This window comes from Pelodiscus sinensis, chromosome 1, assembly GCF_049634645.1.
Source record: "Pelodiscus sinensis isolate JC-2024 chromosome 1, ASM4963464v1, whole genome shotgun sequence".
NCBI classification, from domain to species: Eukaryota; Metazoa; Chordata; order Testudines; family Trionychidae; genus Pelodiscus; species Pelodiscus sinensis.
Genome location: NC_134711.1, coordinates 200,664,447 through 200,688,433, shown reverse-complemented (window position 1 = coordinate 200,688,433; position 23,987 = coordinate 200,664,447). Strand labels below are relative to the sequence as shown.

The following is a 23,987-nucleotide window of genomic DNA, read 5'->3' as shown; positions in this document are numbered from 1 at the left end:
AAGGACCAGTGGATACTAAGTGATTTAAAGAAAATGCTCTACAGCATCTACGTTCATTTTTAAGCTTGTATACTACAGTATGCTAGCAAAGCACTGAATAAAGAGAACAGTGCTATACATAGCCAAGCCTGTAGTGCAACAAAATCTAGCTGTTCTGACTTACAAGTTGATTCAAGAGGTCACAATTTCACACACACCCCGATTTTGAAAACTGCAGTCTTTATGAGGGAGAAGAGCACACAGGGGCATGTAAGCTCCTCCCTGTTCAAGAAAAGCACATTCTGTTGAGTGATGAGTGTGCTTTCTTGTCCCTTCTATGTAGCTTACTTTTCTCTTACTTTTATAACAAAATATGCTTTCCTAAAAGAATCAAGAGGCTGGCCTGTCAGATTGTCATCCTACATATTATGATTTTCACTAAAAGGTGATTTTTTTGTGGAATAATACCTCATTTCTTCTTTGCCTGGGGGTGTTACTGAGTAGAATTTTCAATTTCATGTCAGTGATTTACCAGCCACAATCCTATATTCACACATACAGAATGGGAAGCGACAATCTAGGAAGGAGTACGGCACAAAGGGATCTAGGGGTTATAGTGGACCACAAGCTAAATATGAGTCAACAGTGTGATGCTGTTGCAAAAAAAGCAAATATGATTCTAGGATTCATTAACAGGTGTATTGTGAGCAGGACATGAGAAGTCATTTTTTTGCTCTACTCTGTGCTGATTAGGCCTCAGTTGGAGTATTATGTCCAGTTCTGGGCACCACATTTCAAGAAAGATGTGGAGAAATTGGAGAAAATCCAGAGAAGAGCAACAAGAATGATTAAAGGTCTAGAGAACATGACCTGTGAAGGAAGACTAAAAGAATTGGGCTTGTTTAGTTTGGAAAAGAGAAGATTGAGATCTTTCAGGTATCTAAAAGGGTATCACAAGGAAGAGGGAAAAAAATTGTTCTTCCTGGCTTCTGAGGATAGAACAAGAAGCAATGGGCTTAAACTGCAGCAAAGGAGGTTTAGGTTGGACTTTAGGAAAAAGTTCCTACCTGTCAGGGTGGTTAAACACTGGAACAAATTACCTAGGGAGGTTGTGGAATCGCCATCTCTTGAGATATTTAAGAGTAGGTTAGATAAATGTCTATCAGGAATGGTCTAGACAGTACTGGGTCCTGCCATGAGGACAGGGGACTGGACTCAATGACCTCTCAAGGTCCCTTCTAGTCCTAGTATTCTGTGATTCTATGATTCTATATTAAGTGTTCTACTCTCCTAAGTTATTTAGCTGTTTATGAAGGTTTTACCCACTATCTTGTTTTTTAATTTATAAAACATGAAGGATATGTGCCCTTATGACATCAAATTGAGTAAAAAAAAGATTAAATTGAAAGAAATCATTTGTGGAATTTCTGCCCTGACATTAAAATGCATCTCATAATGTTTCCTAATTCAAGTCCATGAATTACTGCTTCAGCTCACTTTTGATCAGACTGTACAGCACTTATGCTCTATAGTGCAACATCAAGCTAACCAATTTTTTTGTTCTGTCCAAATTCTATTGCCTCCATTTTATTGGGGATATCCAATAAATCAACCCATCTGGCGATGGTGCTTGGTGTGTTTTTCCCAAGTAAAATATATATATTAAATATATATTTAGTACCATGTTCTTTAAAAATAAACACACATACTTATTTAAATACCTGTAACAAAGGACAAAGCCAATGATAAATATAAAGGCAAATTTGGACAGAAGTCTTAACATCAAGGACTTAAGTTAAAATTTCCTTGGTAGAACTTGCTGATTTAGGCAGACTTGATTAAGAGTGTGTAACAGTGAAAAAGTGCACAATAATGGAAATCAAACTCTGACTCTCCTTAATGTTCTTGAAATTGTTCTTTCTACCATATACTTTCTTTAAACAAAAAGTAATGCATTCAGAAGCTCAAAATGGAATAGGCTGATGCTGGCTCAGTAACCATGGTTTCCTGCTCCTGTTTTTCTAAAACTTAAATAATAATAATAATAATAATAATAATAATCACCTTTTAGTGTCTATTTTTAGTGTAAATAAAAAAAAGCAACAGATGGGATGGGTTAACACCTACAATACACGGCAGGGCAAATTTCTGCTACAAAGCCTCTCCATAGCACACATTGTCAATCACAAGGAAATTGTACCAAATTGTGTGATGCAAAGAAATATCCCCTAGGGGACTAGACTGAGTACCAAACTCATTTCAATTTGGTAGTCAGTCAAATCTGGTTTAAAAGTTAAAGCATTAGCTCCTTTAACTTACATGTTTTTGGGTATTCCATATTCTTCATTATGACCCACTGTTTTGAGAGAGAGTAAGCCCATTGCCTTGTATGTTTAAGAATTTGAAGCAACTATAATATTTTTTTCACTTGATTAATCAGATCAAAAATTGAACTGCAGAAACGGAGATGTAGAAGGTTGCCTATGTTTGTTTTTGGCCAATATGGTGGGTTTCTTTTTTCAAAACTCTTTTTATAACAGTAAGTTCATGGTTAAAATGGCATCGGATGAAAAGGTACTCAAATAATGCTTTGAGTGGTTACATCCCTTTTCTTTTGCTCATCAGGAAAAAAAAAGAAGAAATCTGTCTTCTATTCTTTACTTCAACTACCAATATCTTTTCAGCCTCACATCTTTCATTTACTTTTAATGATTGATGTTATGAAGATGGCTTTTGTCATTACACACAGTGACCTCCCTCAGGGCTCGAGCTTCAAAAGCTAATATTTCATACATTACTTTGAAAATGCTTCTGCCTTTTGCTGCCCTCTGAACTACCACCATCACACAACGAATGAGCAAATGAAAGAGTGACTGAGAGTGAGTGCATTGAAGCTGGGTTCTGTACTGTAAAAGGCGTATTTGTGAAAAGAAGATTCCTGGACAGTTTCTCCAGAAAATAAACCCTCAACCTTTAGAGATTTGCACCTTCATTAGATCTTTTGTAATATCACCCTTTATTATATGCTTCCACACAAGAAGTTTGTTTCTCATGAAATTCAGAGATAGTTTTTACCCTTGGATTTTAGGTTTCAATATTATTCCCTCTTTATTTAAGAGAAGAAACCTAAAATAATGTATGATCTCATCTATAATCTTATTAGTTTGTACTAGAATGAACGGCCAGACAAATGCAGTGCATAATAATTATTATGTTGCTTAATCACTTCTATTTCATGATACTTGATAAGCCATGACCAGCTCTTTAAAAAGCCCGCATTTAGAGAAAGTTACTACTTAAGTATACTACTCTCTTTTTCTAGAACACAACCGTCATTATAAAACCTAATCATCTTTTCAAATCCTAATCCCCTACAATCATTTCTGTACCTAGTAAATCATTCATTCTTAGAAAGTAATTCAACATTCAAAATATCATGAATCATACCAAAAATAAAGAAAAGAGAATGATCAGAAACAAACGTATACCCTTGTAGTGAAAGAAAGGCTTATTTTTTCCTCTCAGATTACTTTAAGTTTTTTTTCCCCTGTGCTTGGTTCTTACCTAATGTTTAGAGATTTTTTCCTAAGCTCACTCCATCTGAAGTTCATGTTATCCAGACGTCTCTGCAACAATGCTGCATCATCCGAGCCTTCCAAGGATCTCAGGATTTTCTGTCCATTTTCATCCAGATTGTGGAAAATGTCAGTATGAGCTTCAATCTCTGTCTGGAGGTCCTAGAGGGGTGATACAAAAGCACATGTGCATTTCTTATAAGATCATGAAGACTAATTATACTGATAGATCATACCAGCTATCACTTTCCAAAGAAGAGTGAAATGTATTATAAGTAATACAGATTGTGATTGCTTCCCTGGATGCTAACTTTATATATGATAATATACTATACACCCATTTCATTTTAGCATGAAGACATTATATATCAAAGACAGTATGATCTTCAAGACAAAATAGTATTGAAATTCTAGGTTTTCACAAGTGACAAACAAACAAAACTGATGTATGTAAATGTGCCAATAAGAGGAAAAGGAAATCGCTCAGGATCACAGCTGAATCTGACCTGTACGCGGTATGTCTTCCTGTGTAACATTTTCAGCTTGAATCGGGGACTGCAACACTGGCCCTGCTGCATGGCAATGCCAAGAAAACTAAGCTACAGCAATAGCAGAGCTTTAAAATGCCAAGTTCACTTACATTCTGTTGACAGAATGCATTTCAGAGCACAGGCCTCAACAGTCAATAATACTAAACAGTCACTTTGTACTATAGAAAAACACTGGTCAGGGCCATGGCTGTAGGAGGGACTGAGAATAGCAAGGATCCAAAATGTGCAACTGGAAGTTCATGTTGAACAGCCAGCTTTTCTTATCATTTTGTAATTTCTGGCTAGCTACAATTCAAATTTATTCCCCCCCCCCCATTTTAGCAGGGCAGCTTCTGCCAAAAAAACATTCTTTAGAGAGCTGCCTGGTACTAACATTCCTATCTGCCTACACACTGAATGGGCTCTTTGTATATTATCTGCCTTACTCTAAACGATTTGTATGATTCAGATCCAGAAGGCTACAGATTCATGCAGGAGCAAACAGTGGTTGTATCAAACTCTTTAACTTGAAAAAAAATCTATAAATACATGGTTGCTTTCAAAATAAGGGAAAAGATGGGTAAACTGGCCTCACAAGTGACGTTCCGCATTGTCAAGAGGGAGACTCGGGTATTTAGATTAGTTTTCTAGCAGCTGTTTTCTCTCTCAGTTCCTGGAATGGAAGTGTTGTGGAGGCAGTGTGAAAGGCGCGGTGATCTGTGGGGTATAGCAGTGTCGCCAAGAAGGACTGATTAATCATTGCAGATGGGCTCCAATAGGAATTATGTCCAATCTTCCTCAACACAAAGGACAGAATCAAAGCAGGGAAATATGGGACTTTGCCTTCATTATAGAATTGAACAGCTTCTAGCTGAATTGGCTGTATCCTGCACAAATGGTTCAGGGCATGCACACTGGCTGTGCTGACGCATGCTAAGAAAATTGGCAAGGTTTGCACCAAGGCAACACTGGCTATTCTAAACTGCTTCAGTTGTAATACCTGAAGGATACCTATCCAGCTGTTCCTTACACAGCTACTACCAGAAGTGATCTCTGGGAGATTTCAAAAAGGCCACAGATGCATCAGGAGGCAATAGTAGTGAAAAGACCCATTTAGCAGTTTCAGCACATCTGTGTCCCCACTGGCATTGAAAAGGTTCTTCGGGAAAACAGTCCAAATTATACTGGTGCTACTTCTGTTGGAAACAAGTATAATGCAAACAGTACTTAGAATGCTTGTAAAATGTTTGGGCATCTTTGTGTATGTACAAGCAGAATGTTAAAGCGTGCTTGAGGGAATGCAGTTTATTGCACAGCAAATTTCTCTAATGTCCACGAGGCCATAGACACAGCAACTTTCTGCCTCCAAGAGAAACACAGAAAGCTCTTTTGGAAGGAAACAATATAAGGAAAGAATTAAGCTATTACTGGACTAGAAGTCAGTATTATTTATATGTGCTAGCAGCTTTGTAGTGAATATTAAAAATATATTATATGATCACTGCCTCAAAGAGTTTACAATCCAATTTTGTAGAGTACAAGGCCAGAAGGCATCATTGTGATTGACTAACCTGATATTTTGTACTACACAGGTCACAGAACTTTGAATTAATTCCAGCTTGAATTAGAGCATATCTTTTAAGGAAAAAAAACAACAATCTTGATTTAAAGATTTCGTTTGATGGCGAATCCACCAGAACCCTCTGTAAATTGTTTCAATGATTAATTATCCTCATTGTTAAAAACTTACTCCTTATTTCTAATCTGAATGTAACTAGCTTCAACTTCCAAACTCCGGATCTTGTTATACCTTTGTGTACTAAACTCTAATCTATTATTTAATTTCTGTACCTCCTGTAAACAAATCCTCACATATTGTTATCAACTTACCCCCTAAGCTTCTAGATGCAATAAAGGCAATAAGACTATGATGAAACAGAAGGTAAAAATGTGTACTTTTTTAGTGCAATCCTTACCCTATCAATTTTGGTGTTTGTCAATGTCAGTACACCCTTTACATTTAAAACATAGGACAGAGTACTTAGAGAGAATGGTCAGATACAGTAGCTAGAACAACATAAATTTAGTAATTTAAACTGAGTTGTTGAAGATGTCAACTGCCTTCCCTTTAGCAAAAACAATACATGCCATAAAGCAAACATGTCAAGTGTCCCTTTTTAGTCAAAGTCATTTTGACAAATCAAAGCCCTTTTGCTTCATACTGTACTACACACAAGCTCATAAAAGTGCACTCTGTGCAATATTTCTTTTTTGTAAGTTTTGCATTATAATCCCCCCCCCCAAAAAAAAATTTCTTCTTCAGGCTTGCACATTCATGAAAAGAAAAGTCATGCCATGTTCCCAAATTTCCAGACTATATTATATTCAACAGATTGAACTGAAGGGCATAGAATACCCCCTGCAAAAATTAAGAAATTAATTAGCTGGCTACGTAACAGAAAAGAGCTAAAGTTAAATATTCCCCTTGTTAAAAGTTTACCATTGGAGTTCTGCTCTTCCTCATTCCAGGTCATCAGCGTCAACTGCATACTTTCTAATATTTCTAGACTAGAGGTTATAATTTTCTAGTGGCTATGCAGAACAGGGATGATGTGGGATAAAGAAACAGGAAAATAATAAAAATAAATTTTCCCCAGTGTGGTTGATATGTCTTCCATCTTTCCCCTCTCACAGCCTTTCCATTGTTAAGAGAAGCAGATTACACAAGAGGAAAGAACTTAATTCTTATATTTATCTTTTGAAATGGGAAAATGTATCCTGTCCTTCAAAAAGGAGAGTTAAAGATCAATACAAGCAAAAATCTGTTCCCTGACCAAGGGGAGGATCCATTTCACTTTGGCAACTCCTCAGACACTTGGAAAATGATACTAGTATGTCACATTATAACTAGACTAATTGACATCATACTGGGAATATTTATAGCATATGGGGGATTCCTAACACATTAAAGTGCACAGAGTGATTCCAGTGGATCAAATTCAGCTCTGATGTAATTTTAATTATGATAGGAAATAATTTGACTCAGTGAACTGTATTTTTATTATGTTTGAGGGATAGGTCTTCTTTAAAAAGAGTACTATAGACAAAAAGTACACTAGGTAAAGTAATGCAATAAGTATTGATTTGCTACTTACCAGGATGTATTAGTTTGAAGGGAAAAAAAAGAAAGTGAGTTTTGTCTTCTACACCCAATTCCAAATTCCTTATTTAGGGAAAAAACAGCCCCTGAGATCAATGGCAGTTTTGCCCAGATAAGGCCTAACCTATTAAGCCCACCTTTATGAAAATATTGTATAGAATTTAAGAGATAATGAAAACTTTGCTAAATGCAATTTTTAATATTCTATAGATTCGTATGAGAATATATTTCTGTTACAGAATGATTAAAAACCTGAAGCAAGGTTTTCAATTTAATTCTACAGGATTTATGAATAATTTCTACTATTAAATTTATATAGATGGTTTTACCCATCTTAAATTATAAAGAACCTTTTCATAAGGATAAAATGACTTGCTTAAATTCTATCTTCTTTTCTGATGGTATATGCTAAAATTCTGTTGAAAGTCATAGACCCCAAGTCACAAGGAATCATCATGATCATGTAATCTGACCTGCACATTTTAAACTACAGAACCTCACCCACCCACTCTAGTTATAAATCCCTAACCTGTGGCTGAATTACAGATGTCCTCAAATCAAGATTTTAAGACTTCAAAGTTACAGAGAATCCACCATTTACACTAATTTAAACCTGCAAGTGACCCATGGTTCAGATCTCAGAGGAAGGCAGAAAATACCAAGGCCTCTGCCAGTCTGATACCAGTAAAAAATTCCTTCCCAACCTTAAGTGACTGTAGTTGAGAACTCAGTAAGAAGTGCTCTACTGGACACAGACGTGAAGACACTAATCTTGAAGAAAGGAATAAATGTTCAGAAGAGGCATGGAAGAGACTGGTTACTCATAGAGTAACAAGTTTTGTGATGTGTGGTCCTGGTCTATGTTCTGCTTGAGGTGCACAGGAACGACATGCGCCTGACACCAGAATGACAACAGCAGTTTTAATACAAGTGATGATTGGTCTGTGCCCTTCTCGGTGGTATTCTGAACCCAAGGAATTAAGGGCAGAGTGAACTCACTGCCTCTTTAGTTATCTGGTACTCTAGTTATTGTACCAGATAACTAACTAGTCTTTCTTCCTCAGGTGATGGTTTCTGTATGTATTCCACTTTAGGTAACTCAGAGGCAGCATGCATTGAGGCGAAGAGTGCAAGACCACTGATTGAAGGTCTGCTTTGCTGAAGGAATCAGCTACTGAAGAAGCATGTACCAGGGCACAACCCTAATGTTCCACAAATGTATGCACAGAGTATTATGTTGCCATTCTACAGATTTCCAGGAGAGGGAAATGTTGAAATGGAGCTATGAGCCTATCGAAGGAACTCCTGCACCTTGCGTAGCAGGCTTATAGAATATCCAGAAAGTAGAATTTCCTGTAATCCTTGGCTTCAGGAAAGATACAGGTCAATGGATGACTTGGTTCAGATTGAACTTTAAGATTACTTTCAGGTTGAAATTAGGATGTAACTTTCAAGGAATTTTATTCCTATGGAAGACTGTATAAGAGCATCAAATATAAGGACCCCAACTTTCCTATTCCTCTGGTTGAGGGACAACCCCAATGTTTTCAGAAAGTGGAGATATTCCAGTGTAGCTAGAATCTCACTATACTTTGGAGGGAGCTGATAATGTTGGCACCATTATAACGTACTAGGATATAGTCGAGACAAATGAGTAGCTGTGTCACCTTTGCCCTCTAACCGTGGGCTGCCTTTTACAATATTTTGCTACTGTAGCCTCCAGTTTGGACTGCTCACAAACAGCTTTCTGTATGCAAGCCATACCTTTACTCTTACCAGCCTTGATTCTATGGCAGGGTGCTCCCAGTGCACTCCCAGTGTTAGATTTACCCCTAGATATGTATGTACTGTGCTTCCCAGCCCTCTCCTAGACAACAGAAGTTTCTATTAAATCTATTATTTCTTTAATAGAAATCATATGCACTCAACTGCCATACTAAATGGAGTTTCCCAATCACTTCAGTTTGGGTGCACACAACTAGGTAAAACAAGTTTATTAACTAGAAAAGATAAACTTTATGTGATTACAAGTAACGAGGCATAAGAGTCAGAAATGGCTACAAGCCAATAGAGTCAAAACACTGCTGGTGTCTGAATTAACAAACTATATAAGATTCAAGCATATTTTCTCAACCCTATACTTTCAACAGTCTTAACGACTCAACACACTGGGAGTATGTCTACACTACCCTCCTAGTTCGAACTAGGAGGGTAATGGAGGCATACCGCACTTACAAATGAAGCCCGGGATTTGAATTTCCCGGGCTTCATTTGCATAAGCGGGGAGCCGCCATTTTTAAAACCCCGCTGGTTCGAACCCTGTGCAGCGCGGCTACACGGGGCTCAAACTAGGTAGTTCGGACTAGGATTCCTATTCAAATCCCGGGCTTAATTTGCAAGTGCGGTATGCCTACACTAGTGCTAGTTTGAACTAGCGGGGTAGTGTAGACATACCCTAGGTTAGGATCCCTTCTCCCAGAATCCAATGAAGACTTTCCCTGTTACTTCAGATGCAGAGAACAAATAGGCACAGAGAGGAGGTGGTATCTTGGGGTATTTGCCCATCCAATTCATAGTTTCTATCTCTCTGTAGGGAAACATTTCCAGCTACATATCAGGAGATAAAAGGTCTATATAGGAGAATTTTCCCTGCTGCTTTTTTTCTTACTAGTATGAGCCTCCTTTGCCTCCCTAACAATCCTGATTGCCAACCTCAGTTTGGAACATATGTTAATAACACCATAGAGTGGAATAGAAATTTGCCTACATTGCAAAAAGCCATGTAAAACACTACCCTGGTTTTGAAAACTAGAAGAATATACAAGATAGCTCTTGCAATCGTCCACATCACACAGATTTTTCCCTTAGGGTTTCATCATGGTTCAGGGTAGTTTATCAGAAATAAGTAATTAATTGATGTCAAGACTCATCTTATCCCACAAGTAATATATAAAAGGACATGACATATGGCAAAATGCCATAATTATTTTTTGACAATACATCAGAGAGAGATCAGTCATGTATCTGACTTCCCCGGTTCATTTTTCTTTAATTACAAAAGGGTGGAAATGGGGAAAAAAATCCTACAAAGTAGTAATTAGTTAGAATAATTGGATCACATCTGAGTTAGACTAGAACACACACATTAATGCTGTCCAGCTGACAAAATATTTGTCTCTGATGCAAGGAAGGGAGAGACAAAATTAACTATGTGATACTTAAGAAATTAAAAGAACTTAAATCCTCCATATATAGAGCAACTCCATCATTGAATTTGTACTTATAGCTCCTATTGATGATCATCATATAAAATTAAGAACTTTAAACGTGTATAACTTATCTACTATCATGAATGTGATTAATTAAATAGGACTTCAATAAGAATAAAGACAACTCTACTTGAATAAATGATCCCCAACAGAAGGAAGAATTTATCCCCAAGGAACTGAGACTTGTAATAAAATATAAGTAACTACAAAAGAGACTATCAAGTTTTATTGAGTGATGTGGTGAATACTGACTGAGGTCAAGGCAATTACCTTGAAGGTAATTAATGTTGATGTTCACCAAAACAAAGCGAGTATGTGTATATTTCTGGGCCAGATCAATGCTCCCTCTAGCCCAGTATCCTATTCCAGGTGCTTCAACGGGAAAGAACAGAGGAGGCAATCCTTGAATGGTCCATCCCCAGCTGTCCACTCCCAGCTTCTCACATTCAGAAGTTAGGAACACCCACGGCATTGGATTTCATCCTTGTATACCTTGGCTAGTAGCCACTGATGGAGCTATCCTTCATGGGCTTATCTATTTTTTGAACATTAAAGTTTTCTCCTTCATCCAAAATATCTAGGAATCTTAACAAAATATAATGTTTTTTCTCTATTCAGCTACAATCCTAAAATAAGAGAGGACCACAAAAACTGTTATAAAATGATGTCAATACAATAAAAATAGGTTAAAGAGTGCTCTAGAGCCATATAACTAACTTCCCGTCAATGCACAGAACTGAAATATCTGGCCGCTTTATTTTAAAATTACCTGCAAACATTGTAGTTTTATGAAACAAACTTACATGCAAGAACTAAAAGGTAAATATTTTGATTTGTGAATAATTTCTTCTACTGAATACATTGTTGGGGAGAGAGGGGAAAATAATGAAATTCTTTTAAGCCTTCTCTCCTTCCCTGTCACTACTCTAGCTACTTACATTTCTTTCTCACACATGCTTCTCTTTTCTCACGTTGCTTCTCTTACATCATGATTATTAGCTTATGCAAATGAGCAGCAATGGGACTTAACCAAACCTTAGCCACGGGTTTCACTTAGCTACCTGAGATCACAACACCTCCAAAGAATAAGTGGCTATAGAAAGCAAGGATATTAGTGCTAGTAATGCAGGAGGAGCAGTGAGACAAGATTAGAAAAGGATGAGGGAAGTGGTAGAAAAGAAGAAAGAGAAAAGGTTAAGGAAAAAGAGAGGAAGATGACAAACTGCAACTAATGTCCAAATATGGTGTCAAAATATTTGCAACTGGAATTACATTAAGTAGTTATAATAAATTTTGCCTGATCATTTTATCTACTATATATTTGAATTTGTTTGTCAGTGTGTCTATCTGTTTAAGGTGGGGGGATACCTCAGAGGTTTGAGCATTAGCCTGCTAAACCCAGGGTTGTAAATTCAAATTAAGAACTTTAAACGTGTATAACTTATCTACTGTCATGGATGTAATTCAATTCCTAAGGGGGCTATTTAGGGACCTGGGGCAAATCTGTCAGGGATGGTACTCGGTCCTGCTGTGAGGGCAGGGGACTGCACTCAATAACCTCTCAAGGTCCCTTCCAGATCTATGAGATAGGTATATCTTAAAAAAGAATTCCTTCTAAACAGTAAGAGCTCAGACCGCCAAATTTGGCATGCAGTTTCCTCTTATCCTAATTTAAAGCAAGGTAAGGGAAGTACCTGGAATGGGATTTTTTTCAGAAAACTGAAAGGGAGGCTCTGCTATATAATGATCACATTGGGAAAGTAGAGGATATGAGATGAAAAGCAGGGGCAATTATATTTTATAATGACCACAGTAGGGCAGAAAAGAGCCAGAGAGGGGAACCAGAACAGCTGTCACCTTATTGGGTCAGTAGGGGGACAGAGGTGAAGAAAGGGACAGCTGTCTATTATATATTTGATAGTTTGTCTGTTTGTTGTGCCTGTGTGTCTGTCTGTCCCCCAAATGGAGTGGTATGCACCCTTTCCTCAGCTGTACCGTGTGCAGTTGCAGCAGCCATGGACAGGCGTTTCTCACCTGACCCCAAGCTGCCACAGTGAGAGAGGGCTTGGGTAGTCCTCTCTCCCCAGGGACAGCCTGCATATTGAACCTTTCATCCCTAGCCCCACACCAGAGCAATGATTCAAATGAAGAAAAATTAATTGAGTTAAGAACCTGAGTAAATTATCAATTATTTTAATATTTATTAGAAGTTTCTTTTTTCAACTGCCAGAAAAGTAAAATGAACAAAATTATCTGCCCTCCCCTCTGAAAGTGTGTTCATCAAAACACCAGAGCAGACACATAAGGCACTGGTGTGCAAATACTGGATATTGAAAACGAGCAGTTAGTCACCAGCAAGGATGATAAATAATACTAGTTTTACTAATCTCAACATCAGAAGAACTGGATCACATTAAAGGTCCTTCTGGCCCAGTATTTTGTCTTCCAACAATAGTCAAAATCAGGTGCGCCAGCCAGAACACAGGGGCTTGCCCCTTTTCTCCTGGTGTTCCAGCCAGGCTGGGGATTGAGGTCAGGAGCTTGTCCCACTCTGCTCACCTGTCATTCCTGCCAGGGAGTAGAGTTGGGCAAGCAGACATCCAAGCCATCAGACTCTGATTCCCACTTCCTAGCTGGAGCACCTGCCAAAGGGAGTGGAGCAAGACCCTTACCCCACTCCATAGTTGGAGTGCCAGGCAAGTAGAATGGAATAAGACCCAGTCCCCTGACTTTGCTTTCCTACTGAAGTATCAGGCAGAGCATGAAAAGCCGCTGGGCAGCCACATAGCTGCCCCAGGTACAACCCCCTCCTTCACACAAACCCCCTCTCAGACCCAACACCCTCTCCTACACCCCAATCACCTATCCTGAGCTCCCATCTGCACCCAAGCTCCATACCAGACCCTGCATCCTCACCAAAGAAAAATGTGGCCCTTAACCACTTAGCAAATTCCTGGAGTGTCCCCTGTATCAGAATTGTTACCTCTGATCTAGATCCTTGATTCTGTAGCTCTGTGCAGGTGAGCGTCCCTGAGATGGCACAGGGATTCACTGAAGTCAAGAATCCAAGCTGGCAAAGGGTTCTGCCTATATGGAACTCCTTTCGGATCAGAACCCATAGGCCTGCTACTATTACATAACTACCTATTGTATTACTACCTATTGTATTACTTACTACCCTGATTAGTCTCATTCCAGTGAATAGGATTACTTTGCCCAGTCTACACTACTTTGCCCTGTCTACATTCAAATTAAGATACACAACTTCAGCTACATTAATTACATAGCTTAAGTTGTAGTATTTTAACTCAAATTTTGGCACCATCCATACTGCGAGAAGTTGATGGGTACAGTCTTCCTTCGATTTCCCTTACTCCTTGTAGAATCATGACTACCTGCATCATCTGTCTTCACTAAACTTGCTAATTCAAGCAAGAAGATTGACTGTGGCTGCTGTGATTTTATTTGTAGTGTAGACTTGGCCTTAGAGTAGCAAGCTCTGCACAGGATAGTAATTGCTTGCAAGGTCTGACAACTGAATGACTGTGGCTGGCTTATAAACTGCAGAAAATTCTATGAAAATTAAATGAACTAATTTATATTGTATTAACAATTGCAGGCCATTTTGCCCTGAATTCTCTACAACACAGCTCCCATGTGAAACCTGCCATGTCCTATGGAATATTTTAACTTAAATTATTTTCAAGTGTAAATGGATTTTATTAATTTAAAGAATGTAGCATTTTATCTGTATAACCACACACTGGAGGGGTTACATTTAAAAGTTACTTCCATTTTGAGAGACATCATTGGGGCCAGTGGTATTCCTCATCTAATATATAAAGCAGAATGTTTGTAAGTTTGTGCACTCATAACTTGGACACTATAAGAGCTACCACAACCAGACTTTGCATGGGATAACCTTTCATCTAGGAGAAGGTTTTAAGATACTTTTGGACCCAATTGGGCCCGAGCTCAAGCTGTAAAACCCAAAAAGTAACCCGCCATGCTGCGCTGCAGGAGCCGCCCCTCCCTCCCTAGGTTCCGTGCCTGCCGCCTGCACCCTCCAGAGCCGTCTGGGACTTGCCCCCTCCTGCCCGTGAGGTTAAATAAGCAACCCTCTTTCACTACCCCCTGCCGGCATGCAGTGCCACGACCCCCATGAGCACAATGGCTCGGGCAACCGCCCTGCCACCTGCGGCACTTGCAGCCCTGGGTGCTAGCTGGGGCGCCCCTCCCGCATGTAACCTCCCCTCAACCCTGGGTCGCACCTCCCGCCCCAGGAGATGACGCGGACCTATATTTTAATCCCTATAGAAATAAGTGCAACTTTTCTACCTTTCAAAAAAAGATAATGGACTATTGTTTTTCTACATTTTGTTCCTCCGGTTTCCTGAGCAACGCCAGGTAACTCCAGCTAGTTTTAAATATAGGAAAAACTTAAAAACAACAAATAGTCTACTAACACCTTAAAGACTAACAAGGTGCTACTAGACTGTTTGTTGTTTTTTAAGTTTTTCCTGTTATAGACTAACTCAGCTACCCCTCTGAAGCTTTTAAATATAGGGAATCCCTTTTAGAAGAATCTTCCAGTCAAAAAAAATGTTTTAAATGCAGCCACCGTAGGTATGTTATCTATGGTATGTTTGTATAGCATAAGCTTGTATGGTATAATGTATGAATTAATTTAATTGTAAAATCTAAGTATGATTCCAAGCTTTAGGAGAAAGAGAAACAGAATTGGAAACAAGCATGTTTTCAAGTTACCGAAGAAGCAGTACTGCCATAATTTAAACAAGAGTGCCTCAGAAAAAACAAAACAGTGAGTCAACATGATTTTTGGTTATTATAGGGACACTTTGCTTGAATCAACCAAACACGGTTCCCATGGGAACATTTTAGATTTTAAATCATTTGCTCTTTTTTCAATCAATCAGTGGAACTTTTACTGGGTGTTATCATGGGAGCATTTACGGAGCAATTTCCATAATGATAAAATCTTTTCAAATGAGATTTAAAATATAATTAAAGGGCATATTTTATGCATTAAAGGCATTGTTGTGAAATGGCCATACATCATCATGTCACAAAGCCTCCTTTTCAACAACCCTATGGCATGACCCCAATTCCAGTCTGGTATGATTACATCGCTGAGTTTCATGCTAATGACTTGATTAAAAAGAGAGATAAAAAGGTCTCTCTCTATTGGGGAGATAAGCCTATGAATATCGTTAAGACATTTCTACGATCCCTGCACAATTTTCAAGATAACAAAAGATAAGAGATACTTCTCCAGCAGTGCAGCAAATGTTGACAGGTGATAGCTAAAGGGATCACCTTGTCCTGCAAAAACCGTCTCTGTAAATCCCAGAAACTGTTGCTGTGGTTTCAAAAGCAATTGCTGAGAAACAGGGAGTTGCACAGTACACGCTTTTAAAGAAAGAAAGGACTAAAGTTCATGTTTGGAAGTTTTTCTGATACAAGATAAGATAGAATACCTTTCTTTAGCCATTTTGGCCGTCTTCAGAGAAATGTTTGTGGGTTTGTAAAAAGACAGAACAACTCTGAACTTAAGGGTCTGTACATGCAATGATTTAGGAGCATAAGTTCCACTGAAAGTCACACTGTGGTCGGTGCTTTAATAAAGTAAATAAACAGGGCATAGGTTAGCCCAGCAAAAATACAGTAAAAAGTTAATAGTTCAGTTTTAACTCTGTGTAATAATCATACAAGAAAAAGAAACATCATTAGTTCCGTTACATGCTGCTGCTGTGTTTGTGAACTCAGTGGGAAGCTATGGCATGGATTCTCAGCTGCAGTTTTTAATTTTCCTCTGATGAATAAGTACAGGCTACTTTTGGAGTTCATTAGACACGGGCCTAATCAGCTAAACCAATGAGGCAACCTCTGTTTTCCTAAATACACTTTCCAGTATTTATGTCATTGTGAGAATATACACACTATTACTGAATATTCAGGAAATCCTATGTGCTTAAAAATTGCCAGCAGTGACTATGCATGGTATCCTACTGGATAGAACTGGAGTTCCATTTATGACTCTTCCACAAGCCTGCTGGGTGACCTGGAGCAGTCACATCACTAATCTGTGCCTCAGTTTCCCATCTGTAAAGTAGAGACCCTAAAACTGACTTTGTTTATTAAAAAAAACTGTTTTGAGATGCACATAATGAAAAGTGCGATACAAGGGGTGGGTATTATTATAATTACTTGAACACGCTTGATTAACCTCATTACCATCCCAAATCACTTCAGTACATTCAACTAAACTAATCTAAAACAAAGGGAGTGGATGGCAAGGTATTCAGTAGAATTCAGCTCCTCCTCAGGTTGCTAACAGCTTGAATTCATTAACTTTTATGGTACACTGTAAGACCCACATTTTCTCCTTTGCTCACAAACTAATTAGCGTGGTAATGTGGAGATTGTGAACAGCTTAATTTATTTCAATTTTTCTCCCCCCCCCCCCTCGGTTATTTCATCGTATCTGAAGAAAATGATGGCTTTTTAAGATTATTTTTAACATATTGCCAAGGAAACACTACATAGGTTTTGTTTAGTAAAAACCCAATAAATAAAATCATACAAAAATCCACAATACAATTGTAACCATGAAGATCTTATTCATTTAGGGTTTGATCCAAAGGGAACCTTACCATCGACCTCCGTGGGATGGTTTAGGCCTTTAGTAGTCTATCGAATAATACACAATTACAACAGTATTAATATGTTGTTGGGAAAATCTTTGTTTTACTATACGGAGCCAAATGTACATCGTGACCAAAAACAGATGTAATGCTAGACTGAGCCCACTTGAAGGCACAGGAACTCCTAGGGATCAAATGTATTCTCAGTACTTTATATTTTCAGAATACTCATCCCCCAGCTTTGAGACATTTTTATTTTGTGATATGACCGAGTCAAATATTTGCCAACAGTAATTTTTAGTTTATGACCTGCAGTGTAGCACTGAGGGATAATTGACAGAGCTGTATTTTTGAAAAATGAAATCAGTGGAAGTGGCAGGTGCTTAGTATCTCAGAAAATCAGGCCACTTCTAATCAAATACCTAAATATTTGAAAGGAAAAGAATCTCTCTGTCTCTCTCACTCATACACCTTTCTGAAACTATTAAAGCACTATGGGATAATGTAGGAGGCTTCACATGACAGACTACTTGCTGTACTTGCTTGCTCCAGTCCCAGTCCTTCCAGTGAAAGTCTAATTCTACTGTATCTCTATCCTCTGTCAATATACTATCACTCCTAACATCTTGGCAAAATTTTCAATAACTAATTATGCTGCTATATCCAGGGCCTCTAATTCCTTTCCCCGCACTTGCCAGAGATGAAAGAGTAGCAGCTCAAAGGCAGCATCATTCTCAGTAGGAACATTTGATTCCACTCAGTTTCTCAGCCAAGGTCTCACTGCCTATTTTATTTGCCATGCAAAGTCCTGCAGGATAATTTGGAGAGCAGCTACCTCTATTAGTTCCACTCACATCCCACTGCTTCCAATTAGTACTGATTTTCTCGTACAACAAGCAGCCAGAAAGGCTGAACTGTACGACTGCCTCAATGTCAGGGGAGGAAATCTTGGAGAAAAAGAACGGGCAAGTTTGCTCTTTCTGTCTCTATGAGCAAGAAAATATATCTAAGATTTATTTATTACAAATCATTGCACTATGTATGGGTATGTTTATTGGAATTTGTATTGTGGAGTTAATTTGAAGTTTGTTTACACCAAAAATATTAAAATAAAATTGTTCATATTTTACCATATTTGTACTTCAAGCCATTTCTTCTTTGCCATATCAAATAAACAAAGGATGGGAAATCCTCTTCCAGATTAAAAAGGGGAATTGATATGTTAAAAACAAACTAAAGCATAGGCCTTTTTTACAGTAGAAAAATGTTCCACATATTTTCTCCACATATCACTTTAGTTATTTCTGCCACAAATCTCTGCTGTAACCTTGTTTTGTAAATTCTGATATGTCACTCTTTTGTTGACAATGTGTTTGATGCCTGGAGACAAATAATCTGTACATCACTTTCACAACATGATGTTCTATTAATTAAAACATGATAAGCTGTTATTAAAACTCTAAAGAGAGCATCATGAGAACATAAGCAGAAACTAGATGCCTCATATATAATGTATTAAGAAGTTCTGATGTGAGCATAGAAAAAAAATCTTTTAAGGGTTCTGGAACTCCTTTTAAAAGTTTGAACTTTTTTAAACATGATGGAATTTTCAACAAGCAGTGTCTTCTATTTCAACTAATACTGCTAATTGAAATCCAAAAGCTATACTAAAGTTACATTTAAATATCTTATTGAAGAGCAGGTTGAATAAGTGGGTATAATGTAGGGATGAGTACTGCAAAATACAAAGTGGTACATCTGAAGCAGGCTTACATTTTTCAGATTACATTTTTTAACAGTTTTGATCTGACCAAAACGTTTTACAAATTTGTGTTGAATTTGCTACATTTCTTTGTTTAAAAACCAACCAAACAAAAAGTCAAAGAGAAACATTTTTATATTTCAATCAAAATTATTTGTATTTATAATTTTAGTACAATTTTATTTTTTTAAATAACAAATGTTTCATTTTTGACAAAATGTTTAATTTGACACAAAATAATGTTTTTTGCCCAAATATTATAAAAATATTTTGTTTAAGGTTGACCAGAAAAAATGATTTATCTGTGGTTCTAGCAAAAAGAAAATTCAGTTATATGCCAGTTCTAGGTACACTTACTACTTTTACATGGACTTACATGATCCCTGGGTTAAATGTTCTCCTAATGAAACTAATTCTCTGGAAAATCCAGATCCAGAAGTGGAAACTATGAAAACCAGATTCACTGATATTCTCTCTCAGTGTTATTGCTGTGGATGCCTTTATGTCCACGTATATTTCAGAGGACCCAACAGAGAAGTTTTTATGTCACTTGCTTCTGCTTTGTTACATAACTTCCCAGTTCCTCTTGTGGTTACCTCCCTTCAACAGCACATGTCCTAAAAAAGCTATGAAGCCAGATTCTCACTGATCCATAGTTGATCCAGGAGTTTCTAGTGCAGAAGGTCTCAAACTGTGGTCCATAAGCTCCATTTAGGTGGGCCGCAGATAGTTCCTTTTAAGGTGCGCACCTGAGAAGCCCACCTAAGAAGTGGACCACTTAGGAACTTAAAATCTGCAGAAGATGCACATGTAAGCGGAGGTGGTAGCCTTGGGGGGAATAGGAGGTGTTTTGGAGGGGACAATAGGGCGAGGAAATAGGAGGTAATTAGGAGTTATTTGGCACATGGAGTGCTCCAATAGCCAGAGAAAGAGTTTACTTTCCCTAGCTCCAGGGCTGCGGCTCCCAGGGAGAGATGGCTTTCCTTCCCAGCATCAGCTTTGCTGTGAGGAAGACTCCTCCTCTTTTCCAGCTCAACTTGCTGACTACCTCAGCTGGAGAGACCCCTTGCGGCGCATATGGGCGTCCCGCCGCACCTGTCCTCCGGGGCGACAAAAGCCCCGTTCGTAACTGAGGATCCGACGTAAGTTGGATCCACGTAACTCGGGGACGGCCTATACTTTATTACACTACATACAGAGTACTAACTGGTCACATTTTCAGCTGTGTATGCATGGCTCTCCTTGGATGCAATTCAGTTGATCTATTTATGTTGTACTTATTGTTCCTCATTGTCACATGGAAAGTACTTAACAAAAACATTAGCTATTATTAAGGTTTATATATATAAAGGTAAAATCACTGTTATCTAAAGTATTCTAGTGTAGTTAGCTAACAGTACAAACAACTAAGAAAGATTGGAAAGACTACCAATCTTTAGTCATTAAGTGGTCTGCCAAGACCCTCAGCAATTTTCAAGTGGTCTCAAAACAAAATGTTTGAGAACCACGGCCCTAGCGGACATTCTATTGTGGAAAGTGGAACATCCATAAACCAGTTTCACTGCCATTGCACATGAGTTGGAGGAGATTAGGGTAGAGATCTGAAGTCATTCCTGGACCTTTCCTCTCCAAATCTTCACATCAGTAAATGCCTACTCTCAGTAAGAAGTGGTGTGTAAGAATTTGGTCATTGAACATGTAATCAATGCCCTGATTCAGCAAAGCAGCTAAGAGATGCTCTATGCTGCCATTTCAATATTACTTGCACACACAAATTAACTTAACATCCAGCATATTGCGAATAGCAGTGACACATCACTAGAGAATCTTAAAACTCAATTTGAGCGACACTAGTTATTAGAATTGTGACGTGTTAATAGAGTGATAACAATAGCAGAAATCCAATCCAAAACAGAGAGGGATTGTAAATGGGGGGAAAATAAGGGAGAAAAGTACAGCAAAACTATAATATTTGGACTAAATTTGTGCCATCCTTGGATTTCAGTGGGACCATTTGTGCAGTAAACTAACCCTCAGCAGGGTAAAGAACTGGTCTGATGCTGTCATACAAATATTGTGTTCCTGGTAATAGATTTACTTATAAACTATGATTACAGTATATACAAGGCTTACCTCATCCCACGAGTATGGAAAAAGGAGTATCAATCTGTAATCCTTCTTCCCTTGCAGAGGCAGCTGTGCCCCCAAGGAAATTTGCCTTAGGAAGTCTTGGCCCCCACTTTCTACCCAGATGGTTCTAAGACTCAGCCAGCTGTGGGCATCTTGGTAAAACATAAGTTGTTAGTGGTTCCTACCACTTTCTGCTCCTCAAAGTGTCAGTGTTCAATAATAATATCTTCTGTGCTATTTTGTTAGCTTATCACCTCCAGGTGCATATTTCTTGAGGTCTCTAAGTGAGTTATTATTTAAAAACAAATGACATTTTATTACTACATGTTATTCCAAAAGGAGCACACCAATGAGCATGATTTTAATATCTTCATCAAGTCTCCAGTTTCATTTCTGCAATGCCAGCCTCTGTTGTTGCTGTTCATGTTTAATGTCACAGTGAAAATATCCAGAGCAGAATAGATACAAATAACATCCCATCCCAGAGTATTATTGCTATCATGTGTATATATGCTATTTTGATTAACATACAATCCCTTTAAAATAATAGCTTCACGTGTAGTGAAGAATGCGTGACAAATGTACAGCACCATTCCTGGTGTGATTGGTGTCCAAGGGGAGCCAGCTGAGGTCACTCAATCAGTATGAATTGCAAAGAATAGGGCAGACACTCCCCAAAGCTTTGACCTTTCACCTGGGCATTGGCTTCAGTCCCCCTTTCGGGGACACGTGCTAATTTTTGTTGTCAGAAGCGGGTCATGGTACAGTGAAGTTTGAGAACCTCTGTGGTTGCACAAAAAGGGAAAAAAGCAAAGTAGTGTTAGCTGTAATTACAGAGGAAAATGGCTAAACTTTGACTGTTGCAAAACATTTGTGTGTGAACTTTACTTCTTTTACAATCAGGGACACACTTCAGCTTTGATTAGTGATTAGTGTTGATGGCAGGATATGTACTTGGGAGTTGGACATGCTGTCTAAAAGGCAGAGCCTATCCCTTGTCAGCAAGTCAGAATGTTAGTCAGCCTTCTTCCTAGCACTCTTGAGGGCTTTGCTATCACACACTTCTGCTTGAGTTGTTGTAGAAGTTCCATAAACAATCCGCCCCCCCCCATCCAGCAGTGCCCACAGAATACAATCTAGACACAATTGTAACCCTTGGTTTTGCTTACAAAAAGCAATCTACTGCTGTTCAATATGGACTACTCTTCCAAATGCTTTATAAATTGTTTTAACAGGACATAGCAATCAGCATTCCTCAGTTCCATTCACAAGAGATTTTGTTTGGCCTCAAGTTCATTTCTCACATCAAAAGTTTATTTTTTAAAACTTCTACTTGGAGATTTTGCAGATATTTAAAAATATTAATTTAATGATTCAAACTGATTTCTGAAATATCAAAGGATACATGTTGGCGTCTCAGCTACTTTGTTGACTGAGCTTTACTTTGTGATTTTTCTTTCTCTAAGCAAGCCGAGAGGTAACACACTTGATTAGCTCAGGGACACCAATGTGCATCCACTGATGTAGATCACAAGCACTTACATTCCAATATATATAAAGCTTTGAAGTGGAAAAAAAACCATCCACACAGCTGAATATTTTAATGGAATTGCCCTGATTGGGTTTTGCACTACACAAAGTTTAATGTAAGCCAGGGATAGATGGCATCCCTTTATTTTGATTTATTATATATTTAATCTGATGTATAAAAATGCACGCATCCTCATGTACTACATGTACACAAGCAATATAAAGCAATTCAGAAATGGAACTCGGTATCTTCAAAAACAAAAGACTCTGCTAAACTCCGACAACCAAACCACAAAACCTTTCACTATCATTAATCAGAAGATCTTGAATGATCTAAAAATGAAAAAGGAGACCTGTTAACCAGCTATCAGCTCTCACACAGCTTCTTCTTGTCCTTTCTTTGTCTTTCCTCTCTCCTTAGCTATGGAAAGCCTTTAAAAGCAACTCCAGGGGCTGTAATTGGCTACAGGTGTTGTATGACTTGTTGGAAGGAGCAATCTAGTTAATTAGCCCCAGGTGTTTTCCTACCTTCCTTTTATTCCTGCAGGCTCTAGTAGTTTACTCTGGAAAGAGAAAACCATTTATCCAGTGCCCTGTATATCTGCCTTCCACCAGAGTGTGGCAGGCTGCTACCTTAAGTCTGTCACACAAGCTACAACAAAAAGTGTAACAAGAAAACATTTTATAAACATAGAAGAAGTCAGAGGAAGACTGAAGGCCCGATAGGCTCACTACTTCTTAATGAAGAGGGAAAAACAATATCAGAAAATGTGGAAATGGCGGAGGTGAATAATGGCTTCTTTGTTTTGGTTTTCACCAAGAAGGTTGGTGATGAATGGGTGCCTACAATAGTGAATGCTGAAGAAAAGGAGGTAGGTTCAGAAGTTAAAATAGGGAAAGATCAAGTTAAAAATTACGTAGAAAAGTTAGATGTCTTCAAGTCACTGAGGCTTGATAAAATGCACCCTAGCTACTCAAGGGGCTGATTGAGGAGGTATCTGAGCCATTTTGAAAAAACATGGAAAATGGGAGAGATTCTAGAAGACTGGAAAAGGGCAAATATAGTGCCCATCTATAAAAAAAAGGAAATAAGGACAACCCAGGAAACTACAGACTAGTCATCTCAACTTCTGTGCCAGGAAAGATAATAATTAAGGAACACATCTGCAAATAGCTGGAAGATCATACGTTGATAAGTAACAGTCAGTATTGATTTGTAAAGAACAAATGATGTCAAACCAACCTGATAGCTTTCTTTGAAAGGACAACAAGCTTTGTTGATAAGGGGGAAGAGGCAGACATACTACACCTACACTTCAGTAAAGGATTTGATACCGTCCCACATGATATTCTTATCAATAAATTAGGGAAATACTATAAAGAGATG

At 38.2% G+C, this 23,987-nt stretch overlaps 1 protein-coding gene across 13 annotated transcripts in view; it reads right to left on the bottom strand.

Moving 5' to 3' along the window:
- Positions 1-23,987, bottom strand: part of DMD (dystrophin) — a 2,108,520-nt gene that overhangs the window by 328,355 nt on the left and 1,756,178 nt on the right. For 11 of the 13 annotated variants that reach the window (XM_075916549.1, XM_075916586.1, XM_075916651.1 and 8 more), the window contains one exon: positions 3,544-3,716. In XM_075916549.1, coding sequence (XP_075772664.1) covers positions 3,544-3,716 — 173 coding nt within the window. Of the gene's footprint in view, positions 1-3,543; positions 3,717-4,060; positions 4,106-23,987 lie in introns of those variants that run through there. The other 2 variants (XM_006132941.4, XM_075916691.1) reach the window with 1 other exon arrangement.